This window comes from Mauremys reevesii, linkage group 8, assembly GCF_016161935.1.
Source record: "Mauremys reevesii isolate NIE-2019 linkage group 8, ASM1616193v1, whole genome shotgun sequence".
NCBI lineage: Eukaryota > Metazoa > Chordata > Testudines > Geoemydidae > Mauremys > Mauremys reevesii.
The window spans coordinates 92,024,310-92,045,855 of NC_052630.1; the positions used below are offsets into that span (position 1 = coordinate 92,024,310).

At 38.9% G+C, this 21,546-nt stretch overlaps 1 protein-coding gene across 4 annotated transcripts in view; it reads right to left on the reverse strand.

Moving 5' to 3' along the window:
* Positions 1-21,546, reverse strand: part of ALG6 (ALG6 alpha-1,3-glucosyltransferase) — a 40,024-nt gene that overhangs the window by 8,834 nt on the left and 9,644 nt on the right. For all 4 annotated transcript variants that reach the window (XM_039485412.1, XM_039485413.1, XM_039485415.1 and 1 more), the window contains 7 exons: positions 18,897-18,981; positions 14,588-14,677; positions 13,502-13,590; positions 6,610-6,692; positions 5,765-5,829; positions 2,166-2,351; positions 979-1,114 (listed from right to left, as the gene is read on the reverse strand). In XM_039485412.1, coding sequence (XP_039341346.1) covers positions 979-1,114; positions 2,166-2,351; positions 5,765-5,829; positions 6,610-6,692; positions 13,502-13,590; positions 14,588-14,677; positions 18,897-18,981 — 734 coding nt within the window. The remainder of the gene's footprint in view (positions 1-978; positions 1,115-2,165; positions 2,352-5,764; positions 5,830-6,609; positions 6,693-13,501; positions 13,591-14,587; positions 14,678-18,896; positions 18,982-21,546) is intronic.

Below are 21,546 nucleotides of genomic sequence, written 5' to 3' on the forward strand. Positions count from 1 at the left end.
GGCTGCATCTAAATTAAATGCCACCCTCAGTGTATCCATAATGTTAGTTTTTCAGGGCAAAGATATTGCAGGTTGTGGTATCATTTGTAACTGCTGAAGAACTGCTAACAGCTCACACATATATAAGGCAAACCATTTACACTAACAACAGTCACTTAGGCCCAGATTCAGCAAAGCACTTAAGTCCCACTGAAACATTACTGAATCAAGCCCTTAGTTTCTACTGTGGGGAAGCCTGTGGTATAGAACTTGCTCTTAAACTTGAGTCAATCTTGCCAGGAGCTAAGCACTCTGACCCCAATCTATCAAAGCACTGAAGTGCCTTTTTAAGCATATAAGTAGTAGATCCATTGGCATCTATGAGGCTACTTGTGTGATTAGATTTAAGTATGTGCTTAACTGCTTTGCTGGATTGGGGCGACAGTGCTCAGCATCTTGCAGGATCAAGCCTCAAGAACACTGTGCTGAATCAAACTACTACTTAGGAATAGTAAAAGCACAACTGGTCTAAATAAACTTCTGTAAAAAGTGGTTACTGAGAATATCAGCTAAGACTCAAAGCAGGCTTTATTTTACATCTGAAACACTACAACCATTTCTACTTGTATAAATCCTTTCAATAAAGATGAGTATTTTGCTAACCAAAGGGGAGATTCTGAAGCTGTTAACTTTTACATTGTATCTTCTGACTCTGTCAATTACTATGGAATCTATGTCAATGGAAAAATGTATGACTGAAGTATGGGTTTGATGATGGGATAAGTGTTGTCTACTCATATAATATCCTGGAAGATGCCAGCTCAGCTAGGGGTTAAATACTGGATTAAATAACTGGCAAGAAATGACTGCCAATGAAGGCAGCTCAGATTACTAGTTCTGTGGTGTGTCTTCCACATGAAATCCCTAAAGGTCATGATGAAGGTTTCTCAAGGGATCTAAGAATACAGAACATTTACACAAACAAAACAACCCACATACTTCAAACAAGCCTCGATCAATGGGAAAGAGTCTTCTGAGTACTTGCAGAATTTGTTCCACTTCTGTGCAGAATGGGAGCCAGCAAATCACAAAAGAAGCAACCACCGTAAATGCTATTTTAATTAACAGCACTAACCTGTAATAAATAGAAGAGTTTAAGTCAAGATATTAAGAGGCAAAAAACGCAGTTGTTTATATATATAAAAAAATCAGGCACTTGGGGCTTAAAACGCAGAGAGTATTTACAGTATACAACTGAATGTGCATAAGATCACCAAACGTGACAAATTTGAGCAGGGCTACCAGTACTAGAGAAAAGGTATGTCATCATCTCCAGAGCAGTCGTAAGAAATCCACTAGGACTGTGTCACATCTACTGGCATTTGTCTCATTAACCTGGAGGTCTACTTTTAGCCCATATCTAACTTTGATTCCAGCATGCTGAAGGTGTGCAAAAAAAGGATGGTTAATGACAGCTGAGCAAATAAGAGTTTTTTTCGGTTCACTGGCAATTCCAAAATATTGGAACTCACACATTTTCATGTAAAACCAAAAATGAAATATATCAAAATTTTTGGCGACTTAGTTTTAACATTCACTTTGGGTTGAACAGAATATTTCCTTCATCCAAAAATAAAACTGTTTCTATTTTGAGCATTTATCATTTTTTATTTTTTTTTAAATAAAATGAAAGGAAATTTCTAAACAAAAAGTTGTTTTGAACCAAAAAATTTAAATGTTACATTTTGAAAATGTCAAAATAAAATTTTTGCCTTTCAGTATTTTTAAAGGTTTTGCTCCCTCTCCTCCTCTTCCTCCCCCGCTGCCCCCAAATCAACAATTGGGGAAAACAGACAAATTAATGAAACGTTTCAGTGTCACCACATCTGCATTTTTTGCTGAAAACAGATTTGGCCTAAAATTTTCACCCAGCTATATAAGTTTAATATATGTTGCTATACTTTCTAAACCCTTAAAACTATTTAGATATTTAGTGTATCATTTAATGGCTAGAAAGAAACTTGTTCTCTAAGAACAGATGAAATTATAACATCAGTACCTTCCCGTGGAGCTTAAGAGAGAAACAATGGAAATGCAAATAGGATGAATCAAATTCCCAAGGCTAGGCTACCTAAGTGCATTCTTGAGCTAATGTTTGGATACTGAGTTTTAAAGGGGATACTCACCCCTTTCCTGTAAGGCCTTTTTGGCAGCACTTTCCAAGTAGGTAGCAAAAGAATGGCAGTGAATGGTAGAGTTCCATTTGTTTATAATTTATGGCCAAGCAAAATGCCAGTGATCCTAAAACGTCCCAATTGTAAGAGAGAAAAAGTACACCCCACAAAGCAAAGCCCAGGCTCACGGAGTTGTATATGTTTTTTATGTTAAGGACAAGATTGCAAGACAGGGAACATGCTGAGTATTGTGACAAGTTAACAGTGAACTAATGCCACAGGTGATAGTTGTAAAATATATTCAAAACAGACGTTTTATACGTTAGTCTTAATTTTTAAAAATCTAGTGCCAAATATGTAACTATTTTGTTTACACAGAGAAATATTTTAAATTATATTTAAACAGGTTAGCCAACTGTAACTTTGATTTGGGGGCCTGATCAAAAGTCCATAGAGTCGAAAGGAAAGACTTAAAGAGAGTTTTATGGTTGCACAGATTATTACAATAGTACAATACAATCAATTAACCAGAGTTAATACAAAACTACACTGACGTACTCATAGGATACAACTAGTGGCAATTCCACATTTTCTTGTGCTTATTTTTTCCAGGGTTATAGGTAAAATTTTCAAAAGCCCTAAATCTTTTTTGCCGTACAGCTTTGTATGGAATATTTAAACATGCTTATACTCAGACTGTATTCTCTTCAGGGCAGGGACTGTCTTCTTGTTATGTGTCTATACAACGCCTGGCACAAAGGGGCCCCAATCCATTATTAGGGCCCTTAGACATTATTGCAAAACAAATAATAATAATAGTTACAACCAAAAAAAAAAATCTGTTATTTACTTTTGACACATGAGGCCTGATCCAAAACCCAGTGAAGTCAATGAAGAGACTCTCATTGACTTCGATGAGCTATGGTTCAGGCTCTAAATGCATCAAAACCAGCAATTAAAGTGTAATGAAAGAAACTGAATTAGAGAGATACCACAGCTATCCTAAGAAATACTGAAATAATGTACGTCTCTCTCCCTACTCTGTCTTGGCCAGTACAGATAGCTACATGACAACACATTTGGGTTTTATAAATCATTTCTCAATCTACTATTTATTCCCTAATCAAAAATCATAATCATATTTGCCATACTGTCATTGTCACAGCAACTAACCATGATGCCAAAAGGCCATGATCCTACAAAGAGTTACACAAGCAGTTAACTTTCTGCATTCTAAGTACCTCCAATGACTTCAATTGAACTAGTCACAATGTAGAAAGTTATGCACATGAATAAGTCTTTGCAGAATCAGTGCCAAAGCTATGATTTCAGGATAAATGGAAGCAGCAAAATATAGCGAAAAATCTTTTATAAAAGTAGAGTCTGTTTCTTAAAAGTTTCGTTTCTGCGGCTGCCTCTCACCTGACAGCTGCATTTTCTAGAGCAATGGTCCCCAAACTTTTTACGTTGCATCCCCCCTTACCCGTAATGTAATCTGTCCACGCCCCTCACCTGGGAGCCGCAGTCAGGAGCCGGGGCTGGGAGCCAGGCTGCTATTGGGTGCCAGCGAACTGAGTTCAGGGCAGGAGCTACAGCCGTGGCTGCAGTTGGGAGCAGGGCTGGGCCCTGGGAGCAGCAAGCTGGGCTGCGGTTGGGGGCCGGAGCCAGGCCTGGGCGCTGAGGCTCTGAACATGGCTGGGGGCGGGGTCAGGGCAGAGCTGGAAGCAGAGTGGGGCTGGGTGGCACCCTCCTCGCCCTCCATGGGGGCTGCCCCAGGTTCCGCTGCACCTCCCTGAACATTCCTCTGTGCCCCCCACAGTTGGGGGACCACTGTTCTAGAGGGAACACCACAATTAGTGTATTATTAGAGATGGATTAACAAAAGTTGATTTTTCATGTGCCTAGTTTTGACCCAACAGCATATTTTAAAGTGTCCTCATTTATCACAGCCCCAGGACTTACTCACATCTCCGTTACCTGGCACACCTTCCTACAGCTTGGACTGAACAACTACTGTACTTGCTTATGGATAAGCACAATAGTTAATTTTCTAATACAGGCTGCAACCAAGACCTAAATATTGATATTTATGCTAATGCTAAAACAGTACACACACCTGAATGAATACCATCAGGGGTTGGATTTTCAAATCTGCCATAGGAATCTGCCATGCCCAATTCTCATTACAATTAATGGGAATTGGGCTTCCAACTTCCCTTGGTGGCTTTGAAAATCCCAGCCTAGATTGTGGGTACATAAACATTGACATGGAGGCTTTTACAGACTTCTGAAACTTTATACATTTAATATGATATGCAAGCAACCCATGGCTCAATTTACAATACAGAGCAAGGAATATTCCAGGTGGCAAGGAGAACAGGACTTTCCCTGGAAAATCTGGAGATTATTGCACTAGTCTTCGTCAATGTGGCATACACCTTGAAAAAAATAAATACAAACTTTATTCTAATTACAGACTAGTGTAGTGACATAAAACTCAGGAGGTCAGAAGGTCCAGAATGAATTTCAAAAAACATAATGTAGCCATGTGTGCTGTATGTTGGTACACTCCATTACAAGTACATCTGTGCTCCAATGTTACAAGGCGATAAGTTAACTGTTACAAATTCAGGTCAGCTAAAAGCCAATAGCCAATTTTTACACCCTTTTAGGTGTTTCCTGTGAACACTCACAATACTGACTTTTGTTGCCATGAATGTGAAAGTAGAATTTTGAAGTTGTACACGTGTTAGCAGAACACAAATCTTAAATATAGGTATTCTCAACAGAAGTGCTTGTGAACTCCTTTGATCTGGGGACAGAAACACTAACAAAGAGCTCTAATTAGGAATCCTCAATCAATTAAATATGAACATTTTTGAGTCAACCTGCTACACTGGTTGGATAAGTTATTTGCTTTGCAAATAACTCGCTCAGCTCTACCTATAACTTACAAATTCACCATTTGTTTCAAAGGTACCTATAAACATGGGAGTCAGTGGCTCAGAGGCTATTAGAGGACACAAGAAGCAGAGTCTACTCTAATTTACTATTGATGTTGTATAGTGAGTCAGGTGTACAGATATATCTCATTGTGAAGCATCATGGCTGCTAGAAATTGGGCAGAAGCATGTGAGACACTCAGTAAATGTTAATGATCTCCTCCCATTCTCTGTAGTCAGCTAGTGGTTGCAAAAGCTAGAGACAGTCACATTTTATAGAACTGAACAGCATGGCTGTGTCTAACATTCCTCTCCACCTCCCAACAAGAGCTATGACGGGTCTCTTATCCAGGCAGAAATCACAGGAGTATCCATTTTTTTCACAGCCATACTGCCACCAACATTTACTCAAACAAGGCAGAGTGTGAATTTGGGATGCAAATAAAAGCTATGCCATGTTGGATTGATTTCCCCCACATCAATGTTTTGCTCCAAGTCCATTTAAGGCTGTTTCCTTTCAAAGGAACCTTTCCTTTTGCTGGGGGAGGGGCCAAACCTTCAGCTAATAAATCTAACTTCTTCCCCAGTAAAAAAGTGATGTTATTGTAGGAGGGACTGATGTTATTTTATAACTGAAATTATTTCATTTTAAAGCAAATGGAAGGATACTGAAAATGTCCATAGTCAATGAGAATGAGGCCTGGATAAAGCAATATACAGAGAGCACTGGCAATCTGGGAGAAAGAGAAAGAGAAAAATCTTTAAACACACAAAAACAAGGCACTTTATTTTATAGCAGTTCATTTCACCCTGGAACCAGAACATGACTGGTTCTCCTTTAACAAGCCCAGGCCGGTCAAACTCCTCTGGATCCTTACTCATTCATCTGGGGAACACTCTTTTCCTCTAATTATTCCTCCCCCAGTGATGTGGGAAGAGACGAAGGAGCCCTAGTGGGAAAGTATTAAGAGGAGCATCAGGGTGTCTTCTGCCAGCCAATTCACAAAGATGACTGCTCAGTTTAACCTGGGGAACTGCTCCATGGCTTGACAGACCACAGAGACCAGTGAGCATTAAAAACCCTGAGCATGGTGTCACTTTCACAACACATTTCAGTTCTACTGTCTAAAAAAGAAGTGTGCAAGACCCAAGGCTGTTCCTAGATTCCCCCATGTCACAGCACAAATCTTTTTTTTTTCTACCCAAGCAATAAATTTGACAAGAAGTGTAATTCGGTAGTTCATGGTTACTAAACTCCAGTGTACCTTGTTATTGAAGGGCATTAAAATAATTGCTGTAAAGTAACTTCCTGTTTTCTTACTGAAAAGTCTTTAATGAAAGATATACTTATTGGCATCCATTTTATGTGAACGGAAAGCACTCTGTGGTTTTGTAACATTAATTAACTTTCTTTTCAGTGTTTTAAATTTATATTCCAGTTAATAATATTTTTATTCTCTCTCTCTCTCTCTCACACACACACACACACACACACACCATAGACTTATACTTGCCTTTTTCTTAGTTGATGTTTCTTTTAAATAACAACAATACAAGATAACTGCAGGTATGTAAACCAGCAAATCAGCAATAAGAACTGAAAAACAGAAAGATTAACTATGCATAAGAGTCTCCCCAAACAAGTATAGCTCATCACAATCCACAGAAATTACTTATTTCCATTTATAATTTGTCTCTGGATTGTCAATATGTGACTTTATTCTCCGTTTTCCCCTTCCAGCCTACATGGCTTGCATCTGATGTTTTGTGGAACCATGTAAGAAAAGGAAGGATTAAATCTTACCTGCATCTGCAAGATGGGTGCAATGCCTGCACATTGTTTAGCCCAAACAAAACCCACAAACTATATAGCCACATACATGGATGGATAGGTCCAGCTGTCCACACATTTTTAAATGTATATTTTGTATCCATCCCCTACAGTGGAAACCTATTTCCTCATCAAATTCATGTCTTCTGAAGTTTCTCTACAGTTTCAGCTGACCACAGTATTCTTCATTTTCTGTCTTCAATTGCCATGTACTGTTGTTGTGTGCTCCAGCATTTGATTCTAGAGAGGGCTCTGCTTTACAAATCACATCATGTGTATCTAGTTTGTAAAGTGTTTGGGGAAAGAAAGGAAATATATAAACATAAGGGCTGATATAGGAATGGGTTAGTTCAACTTTATTGGGTAGGAAAAATGGCTGTACAGAATTTGATCTGTTAATGTTTCCAAACATACCCCCAAATCTGAAGCTTGCAGGCATTAGACTGTTTAGGCCCCAGCATAGCCTCACTCAGTAAATGAGCAATGCTCTAGATCGTTACATGCTGGAGAAAAGACATTCTCAACTTTCAAAAGACATCAACTACAAATAAATTCTTGCAAGTTGTTCTAAGACACAGGGCCATCTCCAGGCACCAGCGTAGCAAGCAGGTGCTTGGGGCGGCCAACGGAGAGGGGCGGCACGTCCGGCTCTTCGGCAGCAGGTCCCTCAGTCCCTCTCGGAGGGAAGGACCTGCTGCTGAATTGCCACCAAAGAATGAAGTGGTGCGGTGGAGAGCTGCCGCGGAAGTGCCGCCAATTGTGATCACGGCTTTTTTTTTTTTCTGCTGCTTGGGGCAGCAAAAACCCTGGAGCTGGCCTTACTAAGACATTGGGGGGCTGATGGCAGATTAAAGCGAGAGAAGCATGTTTGGATTCATAACACAGTCCTGTACTTTGCCAAAGCATTAGTATTTCACAGAGGAAACACTGGGAGACAAACAGAAGAGAGGTTCTTTGCACTGCCCACAGTAACTATTTGTAAAGGTGGTCTGTAGTGGGACAAAAGAAGAGCTGGAACAAGGAGGGCTGCCTACTATGCGTTGGATTAAGCCCTGCTTGTGCTTAAGGTGCTGGAGAAATTGTTCAGAGGCTGTTCTTATGCAGCCAGTCTAGTTTTAAACTTGAGATTTTGTCCATCTCTTATATATGGACAGTAAAACCTGCCTTAGCGATTACCTCTGAAGAGAGACCACCTGTCTTGAGCGACTACTTGCAGAGGCCACAGAACATTTTTCCCCTATAATTTAACTGTGAAAAAACTGTGAAGAACAACATGTCATCTGTGACCAGCAACCACATTTTCTTTACTCCTATCCATGAAAACAAACCTGTAGGAGAAACTGATCTTCCTCACTTCTGTGCTGCTGCTGGCAACAGCATAGCCGGCCAGCAGCTGCCGCTCTCTATCCACTCAGCTCTGAAGGCAAAGCAAAGAGCAGGAGCTGCTGAACTGCCACCATTATTTCTCTGCAGCTGCTGGAGGCGGTTCTCCCTTCAGAGCTGGGCACCCAGCCATCGATCTCAAGCCATTTAGCTCTGAAGGCAGCACAGAAGTAAGGGTGGCAATTCCACAACCCCGCTACAAGAGGCTTGACATCCCCTTTTGGATCAAGACCCCCAGTTTGAGAAACGCTGTGTATTTTTGCATATTTTTACCCTATAGTATAGGGTAAAAGTTTTATCAATGACCAGATTTCATACGCCTCTGCAAATTTGGTAGGGCCCTACTTCTCAGTCTGTGTATGAACCAGAAGTTGAACTTGTAAGGAAGACATGAATGTGTTGAAATGAACGGTGTACACTATTGTAAGTTACAGTTTAAAGCCCAAAGTCAACACAGAAGCAAAAAAGAAAAATGCAAATCCAAAGTGTTTCTTTCAATAGAGTAACGTGTTAAAGCAATATCACACCTAGATACCATTTGTCGTCAAATTGCCAAACAGTTTGGAATTGGAAAAACACAAATCTAAAACCCATTGCAACAGAAGGCAGAAATCCTTGCCAATTATGAGTCAAATGTAAATTCTTCAAGGAAAATTAAAACATGCCAAAACTGGAAATTAAGAAGTCAATTTTCTCACTTCCGAGTGGTTTAAATCCACCGTTGTTCGTCATGTAAATCTCTTGGGTGGTCCAATGTTAAAAGCACAAGCCATGAAATTTGCAGATGACGTGGAAAACAGGGAGTTTAAATCCAGCAATGACTGGATTGCATCGTTTAAGAAGAGGCACAACCTTGCCTTTTGTACAGGATGCGGTGAGAGTGGAGACATTAACCAAGGTGTGGTTTCAGACTCGAAGCAAAAATTACCTGAACTCATACAGGATTATCAACTATCTGAAATCTACAACATGGGTGAAATTGGACTGTTTTTTAAAGACAGCGGCAACAGCAAAACCCTCCTTGTCAAAGGTCAGCAATGTTCAAATGGGAAACATTCAAAGAAAAGAATCATCCTTGCTTTATGCACCAACATGAATGGAGATAAAGAAAAACCTATACTGATCAGTAAATCCCAACGCCCACAATGCTCTGGCAAGTTGAATATCAAGGAGTTGCCCATGGGATATGAATTCAACAAAAAAAAAAAGCATGAATAAACTCTGAGCTTTTTGAAAAAATGATTACAAAGATTTGATCGCAAATTGCTACTACAGGGACATTAAATTCTGTTAGTAGATAATGTGCAATGTGACTGCCCTGTTAAATCTACAAACATTAAACTCTGCTTCTTTTCCCCGAACAGCACCTCCGTGTTACAACCTATAGATGCTGAGGTTATTCAAACCCTAAAACTGAAATTTTGGAAAAGGAAAATTCAATTATTCTTCATCAAATTGAATCTGATGTAACTTCATTGGGCCCAAAGCTTTTGAAAAGGGTTTCACTCTTGAATGCAGTACACTAGGTTCATCGAGCATGAAGTGAGATTGAGCCAAGTACCATCAAAAAAATGCTTTGCTAAATGTGGATTCACCATTGACGAGTCAACTGTGGATTCACCAAATGAGCTCCCTCTTGCAGTAGTTAACATGTTGCTAAGTCTTTTTGGTGTGGTGACTGAGAAGACGTACCAGATTGATGAACACCTTGCAAGAACTGAAGAAGTCACAGGCTGGTCACAGCCTGCTAAAAACTCCTAGAAAATTTCAAGCCATGTGACAACTAACACAGTGACACAAAAATTAATGATGATGATGATGATGAAGGGGATAGCAATGGCGCCTCTGAACTCCCGGGAAGAATCATTTCTGTACCTGAAGCCAAGAATATGACTAAAGACATGAAAGCATTTGCCATTCTAAAGGCCAGCAACCGACTTTTAGAGCTGTTCAAAGATGCAGAAGAAGTAATAGTAAACATGCTCCTATCGTTGCAGAGGCAGATAAGAACAAGTGAACTTTTTCAAATAAATACAGGCTACTGTAGATTGAAACCAGAACTTTTTGATAACACAGGTACCTCTAATTTTCTTTTGGCTTCAGTCTAGAAAATAAGCACTTGTATTAGTGTACTGAATTTCCTCTTCTGAGTAACATATACTGTACTACTGTATTAATAAACCCACCAAGAGATTTTAAATTCAGTACTGTATTGTATACTGTATGTAATGTTCACTTAAAAGACAATTAAACATGAAACACTAGTAACAATTGTAGCCTTTCTGTACATTGTAAAAGTGCCCATTTTACGGCAAATCTTTGAAAAGAGACCACCTCTTACAAGCAACCACTTTTGCTAACTTCCATAAGTGGTCGCTCTTGGCAGGTTTTACTGTCTCTCTTCCAAAATCAAAAAACATACCTCACCTTGTTCTCACTACCTACTATTTACAGATAGTATAATTATCACATGAGAGAGGGGGGAAAGTTTTGAAAACACATGTCAATTTAATTTGTTTGTCATTACATTCATATGCACATACACATCATGGTGTAAAGAGCAGCCTAAAACAGACATGACACATACAAAATAGAGGAGATATGCATTATGCAAATAAGTTGTACTAATTCATAAAGTATTCATATACTTGAAAGTACAAGTCAGTAGTATCACCTATAAGTTAGTTCAAACTTTGCATAGATGGGGGAAGGTTGGTGTTTTTGGAAGCACTTATTTACGATTACTCTACAACATCTGTATTGTACGATTAAAATGTCTCAGTATTTCTGTCATTATGGATAATACTTATTCTCACTTAATGTTTCTTAATTCTTTTGTATATAGGGCTGTATGGAAAAACAATTGGAAATATTTCTAAAAGTGACTCATTCTTCAAAACTTTTGCATCCCAAAATTTCCATTCATATAAGAAAGAGTATATTTACAAATATTCTAGTAATATCTAGTTTGAGCCTTCACCCTTCTGATGAGAGGAAGCAATATTGCAAAACAAGATATTCAACAGAAATAAAGTTTAAAGAAAAACTGACTTTGAAGGATAGTTTTCATTATTCTAAGGAAAGGAAGGTGTGAGACCAGCAGAATAAAGTTCCCAGTTTTGAGACTTGTTTCTCTAGAACACATTAAGGGCTGTTATAAAGAGGATGGTGGTCAGTTGTTCTCCATGTCCACTGAAGGTATGACAAGATGTAATGGGCTTAATCTGCTGCAAGGAACATTTAGGTTAGATATTAGAGGAAACTTTCTAACTGCACAGTTTTTAACAACGGGTTGGACAAACCTGTCAGGGATGGTCTAGGTTTGCTTGGTCCTGCCTTCGTGCAGTGAGCTGGACTTGATGACCTTTCAAGGTCCTTTCTAGTCCAGCATTTCTGCGATTCTATTATTAAAGTGTTGGGACTTAAAATTTCAAATATTGGGGTCTAAATTTTAAAAATTCACTAGTGATTTGGGGTGGTGAACCTGAGAGAACCTGAAGAGACTATTTTTCAGAGTGCATGTCTCAGCACTTTCTAACAATCATATCCCTTTAAGGTGTCTCATATTCGGCACCAAGAAACTGAGGCACTGAAAATCACTAGTCACTTTTGAAAATCTTGGCCTGTTTCTCTACAAAAACATAATTGCATTGCTGCATATTTTTCAATCTAAATGAATAAAGGATTGATCCTGCACTAAGGCCCCAATCCAGCAAAGCACTTAGGCATGTGAACAGTCCATTAAATTCAATGCAACTACTTGTGCTTAGAGTTAAGAATCTGCTAAGTGCTTTGCTGGATCTGGGGCCTAGTGCTCAGCACCCTGAAGGAGCAAACCCAAAATGAGGAAGTCGTCAGGGCTTACTCAGTCTGTGAAACATTATCAACTTGTCACTTCTTGGAGAAAACGTTTTCAAATGTATTTGTTAAAAATTGTAAAGTATAACACCAATGGTCAACATTCAACTGTACTGAATGTTGTAATCCTGATGCACTAGTTTAATGGCAATTGTTAAAAGAACGTATACCAGTTTTCTTAGTTTGTACATCAATGTTTTGTCAAGCGTGTTGATTTTAACATTAATAAAGACCATTTCAAGGGTAATTTCATCCTAGTGATTTTTTTCTAAATATAATCAATTACTAGAAACCACACTGAAAGGTTTGTGAGCAACACAAGAAATTTCTATTGATGAACATCAGATTCTGCTCAATATAATCAGCAAATAAGGATACTCACCCAGCACAGTCATTTTATAGGACTCTGCACTGCCATGTGAAGCAAAAGGTCTGACTAAACTTTAAAAAATAATGGGGTGATTTGGCTGCCTTATGGCTACTGTCACATCACTGCTCCCCATATTCTTCGCTTGCTAGAAGCCATTGGCCACATCAACAGCTGTCCCACTAATATGTCCATGAGAAGAAATGAAATTATTTGCTATTTTAATGGAGTCAGAATATATTACATTACATTTTCATTATAAAGGCTGTTACAAAGGCCTGATATGGACAGAAAAGTGATTTTGAGATTTTTCATCACACTATTTAAAAACACTTTGATTTTGCATTTTTTTGTTAACAGCTATTTAATTCCAGCGGCTGGTAAACATTTTGGAGAAAGGTTGTCTTTGTTATAAAGATTAAATACCTGCCCCTCCAATTAAGATATGAAAACTCATAGTAAATATCCTTGAAACCCCTAAGAGTTCCTTCTCCAAATTCATTAATGACCAGTCTTGATACACTTGATACTTCCAAGATAAAAACCAAGCAGAATTTAAAAAAATAAAACCTTCAGGTCTTCTTTAGATATCATAAAGAACTAGAAAGGTTGAAAATCCATTTTAAAAAATCCTTTGCACGTTACCTTTAAAATTTAAATTTGAGATCCAAACTGCTGGAAAGTATCCTTTTAAAGTTGTTACTAAAACCAGCTCAATTTAAAGATTCTGCCTTAAGTTTAACACTATCTGCTACTTTCACAAGGGTGAGCAGAACTGAAAAGACACAAAGGCTTAGTTAACAGTGCCAGACCTGCAATGCCCTCAGATCAGTCAATTTTGCACCAGAAATGGACCACAAAAAAAAAAAAAAAAAAAAACCACTACAAGGGATGCCAAATTAAATGTGCTAAATTAGTGAGCTAGAAAAACGTAGAAGATTATGTTAAGGAAATGCAATTTTTCTACCTGTTGCACGCATGAATAACTTATGTGGCTGACTCTCATACCCACGGGATGTGTGGAGAGCAATCCAATCAGGATTTATTAACTTTGCACTGTAAAACAAAGTATAGACACATCAAAATGCAGACAGTTCTCATTTCCCTTTACGTTCTTTTCAGCAATAAAAATGATATGCACAGGAGCATATTCAGAGGATTAAGATGAACGAGGCAAACTTTATCAAAAGCAATAGTGACCAGGGAAGGGTTTCCTCACCACGAGACTAGTTTATTTTATCGTATTTAGCTGCTAATCAGCAATACAAAAACTGAAAATAGTTATCTTGTGCTGATAAAAATTTAATTCTATTACTATCATTTAATCCTATTAGTGTCATTCAGCACTTCTCAAACTAAAAGCTAACTTGTGATTTTTTTAAGTGTTAACAGAAAGTAGGCATAGTGCAGACAAATGTGAAGCAAACTTCCTCCACATAGCTCTGCCAGTACATCTTAACCTGACCTGCAGTACCCTTTTTCTGCTGCCCCTGAACAGAACACTCCAGTTTTCTAAAAGCTGTTCTAATACTGGTTAAAGACCATACAGGAAGAACATCCCAATAACAGAATTATATTTACAGGGTATCGCGTAGGATCCACTCATCAAATGCCGCTTGGGCTCTCAATACAAGATTAATTTTCCATTTGCTGTGAACAATCTCTGATGTTCCTTCCTAGGTACATCGCTGACCCTAAATGACTTATTCAGGAAACTATAACTATGACCCATCAGCTAAAATGTAATCTGCACCCACCGGAGGCACTGGAATACAAGAGAAACTGATCCTGCAGTCCCATTGTAGGCCAAGCCCCTCAGCTGATTTCAATGTGGAACAAATGCAGGATCAGGTCTGAAGCAATAATGCCACATCTATTCTATTATTTCTACGGTTCCATAATTGCACATAATAAGTGAACTATGCCAAAGAGGTAAATCCCTGCCATTTGTTTTGTTCCTCTCCTCTGGGTGGAGGGGGAGAATGCATTTGTTTTTTCTTTCATTCTCCACCAACAGCAAACATTTAAAATAATCCTAAAATGATTAACTTACACATAAGCACACAAGAGACTGTGATAAGCAGTAAGAGGTGGATAATCAAGGCCCCAGTATTGCAGATTATTGTCACTGGTATTGAAGTACCTGAAAAACAAAAGAAAACTTAAAAATGGATCAAGGATTCCAGCATTGTAACTTCATATCAGCCTAAAGAGTTTGCACATTAAGCCAACCGTGTCTCTCTACCATATAGTCAAACATTCATAGGAACTAAATATTGTCCTGTAGCAATGCGGACTCACCCCTGCGGCGCCTCCTGCTGGTCTCTCAGGGAATTGGCTTGATTTCCAGCCTGGTGTGCCCTCTGCAGGCCAGTGATCTGCTACCGCTTGGCCCCCTTGTCCCTCCCAGGACCCAGTGTCCCTTTATCTGGGGTGCTGCCCCCTGGTAGTAACCCCTTTCTCTTTGGGTCTCCCCTCCCCAGGGAACCCCCACCCACTATCCCCACCTCGCCTCAGTTTAAGGCCACTGCCAGTCATCGTCTAGGTCCCGCGCCCTGGGGCAGACTGCAGTATCAGCCTACTTATCACCGGCAAGGTTGGGTTTGGACCTGCTGCCTTTGCCTACCCCTGGGCTGCCCTCTGCAACCCCCCAGTACCTATTTGCCTTCTGCTAGGCCGCAGCCTGGGGCTTTCCAGGCTGGAGCTCCCCGGCTCCTCTGCCTTTCCCCAGCCCTGCTTCACTCAGGTACCCTGTCTTTAGCTCTCTACAGCCAAGACCATCTCCCTCTACAAACAGAGAGAGACTGTTTGGGCTCCTGGCTCACAGCCTTTTTATACAGGCCAGCTGTGGCCTGATTGGGGCATGGCCTAGTTACGGTCGCTTCCCCAATCAGCCCAGCTTTCCAGCCCTCCCAGGCAGGAGCGGGTGTCCACCCCAATACATGCCCATTGGGATTTTTGTTTTGTTTTTACTAGAAATAACTGCGAACACTAAAACAAAACCAACAAAGGATTCAGTATACATTTGCTGGCAACTGTGAAGACTGTCAGAAGCTGTTAGAGATGTTGGCTCTACACCCCAACTAAGCATATTCATTGAGGAATAAAATTCCTTTACGTGGAGCCTAGTTGGAGGGATCCAGAACCTACTGAGACATAGGATGCTTGTACAAAATGAGCTCCCCACATCCGCCAAAGCCCACAATTCCTGATTTGATAAGATCATCCCCACCTCCATCCACAGTCATGAACTACATTTTTCAGAGCTATTCCAGCAGAAGGCTGAAATAGAAAGTTTGCCCAACCACAAAAAGAGAACACAGACTTACCAGAGCTCAAAGAGAAGGCAGTTTTTAAAGAGTATTGATTGGACCTCAGCTATAGGGAGGTTTCCCTTATATTAAGAGTCTCAATTTCTATTCTTTGGACTTAGGTAGCCCATTTATACCTTTAGAGGACTCTTCAGCTCACCTGTTTTGTTTCTGACTGGAGACAGGGGAACCCCCCTACTACATAAAGATGTCTGCAGCCACCTTTCCCACGCTTTGTGAACCTTACTGAATTCACATATTGCACAACTGTCGTATTTAGCTCCACAATGGGCAAAGTCACAGATCAGTAGAAGGCTCAATAACCTGCAGAACCAAATCCAGCAAAACATCTGCAGACAAGTAGCCACAGAGCCAATTAATTATTTAAACAGATCCTATACAGGAAATGTATATGTTTTCTTCAATACAATACCCAATGTGTGCATATACAGACATATGTACTAGTTTGTTAACATACAGTGCCTAAATCTCATTAAATAGTCAGGTGCAGCACTCTATTTCACTTCTTCCACTGATGAGCCCCAGCATGATATAGGTGCGAAGAAACCTTTTTATGACCAGGACTGCTTCTCCCAACACATTCATTCTGTAATGTCCATTTTTTGCGACATCACAATTGGTTACTTTGGAAGAAAACATTGTGTCCCCAACGCTGGACTGTGTCATCACTGAGTGAAACAAGGAGGTAGAGAGCTTACAAAAAACTACTGTAAGGAAGAATCCATCTTCTCTGATCCACATGCTGGATCTTGGGTCCAGTTCTGCTTTCCTCTACACAAGGAAATCTTAGGGAAATCAATAGGTGTTCCTCACACAGAGGCAGAGAGTAATACCCTAGTCATGAATTGCTGTTAAAGTCTGAGGGCAGACTCTTGCCTTTCACCATCAGTGACAGGAATGAGTAAGTGACAAATGAAGTGGGATTTTGATAAGATATTTCATTTTGTGAAGCATGACAGCAACTGTTGGAGAAATTTGAACCTTGTACCCCATACTTTTAGGTTAAAAAGTATACCATAAGCAATTGGGGCAGACAGACATACAAGAACATATATACACACAAACTGGAGTTTCATACAGAGGGAGATCACACTCACATCTGTGTAATTCTACCAGTATGTAGAAGAAACAAAGGCCTAAAGTAAATTTAACAGCAGATATAACTGAACTATCCAAGTAATACCTTCTACATAGCTGACACAAGGTCATGAACCTAGATCAGATATGTCAGCAATAACCACTTCACCTAGTTCTACCTCAGGAAGAAAACTCTGGAGGATAATATGTGAGGGTGCACAAGGAAAGGGTTTTCCAGCCTACAATTCTGCTTTGTCAATGTTTCTGTGGAAGGCTGGAAGCCATTAGAATTTAGCCACATCTTCCAGATGAAAGGAGAAAGGTTTAATTCAAAGAACATAAAAGTTATAAAAATAAGACATCAACTCTTTAAATCTCAGAATGAAACAGACTGACTAGTCTTTTATACTTGCCAAGGGGCAAGTGCTTGGCTTTTCCAGTCTACCCACTCCAATGCAGCCATTTTTGACATTTATTACAGTAAATGATATTTCTTGAATTCCTTATGAGCTACCTGGAGTATCTTATGAACAATTGATGATAAATCGTATTTCTTTAAGCTGCATCTCTGCTTCTTCTAACACTCAAGATTTTTCATGCCAAGACAGCTCAGATCTTTCACATGGATTTTAATATTCTGCAATTTACTAGTAAGCTTCCCAGTTACTTTGTGTATTTTACTCTTATCCTTCCCTAAACTTGTATTTCAATGGGGAAACAGTACATGTATCAGCGGATACTTAGCAAGAGGTAACAATTGCCACATTTTTAATTAGTAATACAAGAAGACAGGACATCATTAACGTGGCCTTGGATAAGTATGCATGTGTTCTAGAGAAGGACAGGAAAAAAGACAAAGATTTAAATTCTAGCCTCTGGCTCAGAGAAATCTCATGCAAGGAAACTATATATAAATCATATTGTAATTTACTGCAGGAATTTTGTAAATATACTTTGTTTCTGAACAAAAGGAATAAACATGGAACACAGCAAAATTACATGTACATGCATATCTAATATTAAATTAGGGTTTAAGTCTATGAAAATATCAAGAGATATTTTAGGAGCTTGGCAACTTCAGAGAATGTCTCCCTGTAGCTAAGCAAAACAAATTTATATTGCAACTCATTTGTTGCTGCACGGACAGTTCTACTAGATAGCGCTCATTTAAGTTTGCTATGAAAATTACTCAGATTCTTAACCTTTGTAGTTTAACAGTTCTTGTACACGTTGGAGTGTAGCAACCTTCCATAATGGACATGTCTATCCTATCCAAAACAGGGCTTAATCTTCCAAGACTCAGCCATTGAACATACAAGTTGAGATACTAGTCTCCTGGTGTCCGAAAAAATTAATACAAGTGGGCTGTCTTCGCAAAGGTACAGATTCCAGAGGTCTGATATTCTTAAGAATTCTAACAATTGTTAATTACTTACTAACAACAGACACAGCCATAATACATAGAGCTATAAGCCAGATACTGTAAAACATACACTTTCTGGAATACTACCAATACCCAAGGGCCTGTTTCGTTTAACAGAAAACGCCTCATTCAACAGATACCGAAGACTGTATATTTTAAACTAGAAGATTATGGTCTCCTGTAGTTCCAATGGCAGTTGCTCATATTATTACTTTTACACAGGATGAGCTAAAACATAGCACATTCTTTGTATCTTTACTGCATCCTCAGACTATTGCTTGTCAAACTTTTCTGTTTTGTATACAAAAATCTAACAAATCAAATTTAAGTTCTGAACACTTGCACATTTATTAAGCAAAAATAATGGAACCTCAGTCTAAGAATAGGGAGAGGCAGGTTGTTTAGAGTAATTCAGAGAATGGTAAAAAGCTTTTGAATAGATTTAAAAATCTCAAGTCTTACTTTTATGCACCTTAAAGTTGAATTTTTTCACTACACTTCGTAGTCTGAAATTTAAAAGTGGCACATACCATTGCTTGATGGGTAGATTGTAAGTAACTTCTTGCCAATGCCTCTGAGCTTCATAGTCTCCATACATAGGCGGTTTTCCTGCACCTAAGAAAGCAAGAGATGGCAAAAAGGGCTTACGAATTTAGTTTTTGTTTCTGACACCGCTTTTCGTCCAAGAATGCATCTGGAAATTAATATCATACTTGTTCCGGGTACATTGCTATTATTAGTATCTAAAATTGGGACAGAATGAATAATGGATCATGTTTCCTAAAAAAACATACATATGTAACATAGAACAAGTATTGTTACAAAGTATTGTCTTTTGGTGTTACAAATATTTCTGAGATGAGCAGTTATCAACTTATGCAATTTTCAAGAAACAGATACAGTAGCCTCATCATTTTATAAAGTCATTAGTAATGTTATCAAGTACACCTCTACCCCGATGTAACGCGACCCGATATAACACGAATTTGGATATAATGCAGTAAAGCAGTGCTCCGGGCGGGCAGGGCTGCGTGCTCTGGCGGATCAAATCAAGTTTGATATAACGCGGTTTCACCTATAATGCGGTAAGATTTTTTGGCTCCCGAGGGCAGCGTTATATCGAGGTAGAGGTGAATAGCATGAAAAGTGTTGCATTTTCACAGAAATAAGACCATGTAGGATTACTGCATTCTTATACATGTGAATATGCCTACTACTTTTTCTGAAATAAAACAGTAAATGAGTTGCCCTTCTCCTTTATACAAATTGCCCTTCCTCCCTAGTTCTTAACAGAGAGTTAACATTGTAAGCAGTTTACTTATTTCTAATGTACGATGTAAAATCATTCTATTAAAATGGCCCCACATATGGAGTGGATTGAGAGGAAGAATTCATTTTTACAAAACTTTCTGAATTATCAGACTGTCTATGCTCCATTTTTGTTTACCAGAATCTTTTTTTCCCACATCTTTCAATTGAATTACTGTTATGTAGTAGTTCTGAGTCATTACCAATGTCAAAGGAAGCTTCTTACACACATACACCATTTACAAGGCTTTCGGGAAGTTAGTTCAGTATGCCATGAAAAATCTTTATCAATGCAGTCTTCATAGGTTTGTTCACAAACAAGTTCCTCAAAGTGGTCTAACTGTGGTAGCCCCACATTATGCAGCCACTGTATAAATACTATTCACTGCCTTTATCTTGTGATTCCCTATTGAGAACAGAAACTAGGCAGACAATTTCTTCCACTGAGATATTGACTCTAACCTCATGGAGATTGAAGAGGTTCTTTTAGATATAGGAAATCCATCTATAATTCTCTCACATGATCTATGTTTGTGGGATTCACACAAGCACAGATATATGTGATTTGTTTGTGGTCACACAAAGAGAATACATTAGTTCTGTAAGAGACGTTCAGATGAAAGGATCCCAAACAGGTCAGGTCATCTGGGAGTAAAAGCCTCATCAATGCCCACCCTGGAATGATAAATCTATTGGACAAAGAATCTGTCACAGAATTTACTAAATATAAGGAATGGAGATTTTTCTAACCATCTCAGGATTTTTGTGGATGTACAGGAATTTTATCACCATTTCCTTCCAAAAGAGGTGAAGAAAGAGAATTAGATCATTTTAGAACTGGCAAACTATTTCCTAATCCATAGTCTGACCCACTTTCTATATTCAGCTATCTGGTGAATTAAATAATTTGCTAGCTCAGGAATTGGTACTCACATTTTGTAAATACTAGCATGCTCTAAAGCCAGCCGAGAATAACAAGTCAACTATACCTAAGGGATCTTTATTCAAGAAAGGCAAAAGGAATCCTACCACAGTAATTAATGCACCTTTCTGAAGTTGGCAGCAGATATATAGCCAACTAGGATTCAGAATGTACGAAAAATATATTGTTGTTCACATGCATTCCAATTTTCCATTCTTATAAGAAATGCACCAGATACTAGATACAGGTACTTTAAATCAACCCTTGCTTTGTTCAGTTTTATTGCTGCCTGGAAGTTTGAGATTTCAAGGGCCTAATTCTGCCTTCAGGTACACGCAGTTGGCTTCTACTCACTTAATGGCAGCTTTGCAAATGTATCAGAAGACAAAATCTGGTCCTTAGACCCTAAATGTAGTATAAACTACTTTTCATGATTGTCTAAAACCAACTAGCCTTGACTATACTGCCCTGGATGGTGACCTTCACTGCCATGCATTGGTTATTTGTCCTCTCCTAAACATAACCCTAACTCAACAAGGTTAGTGTTGCCTCAAAAAAGGCATAACAGGACAAGCAACAAGATAAATAACATAATATAGCAACAGAATACTAGTATAGTTAATGGGAGTGGAAATAACCTCCTTGTGTCTGGTCATTCATGCCACACGATTCTGGACTATCCTGAATCAGCATTAATAGCACAGTCTGTTTCAGAGAACAATAAACAACTACTTTTAATCTCTTGATCAAGTGTGTGATCTCACTGAGCAACAGTGACAAAGCAAAGTAAAGGGACTCCATCATCCTGAAAATTACATTCCTTAAAAACATTATTTTTTCCAATGTTCTTTATGTATCTGACAGCACTGGTTTATAATCAGGTTTACTGTTTCCCCTGAATAGTCAGTTAGGCCTTGATCCAACAAGTACACAAATAGTCCCAGTAAAAT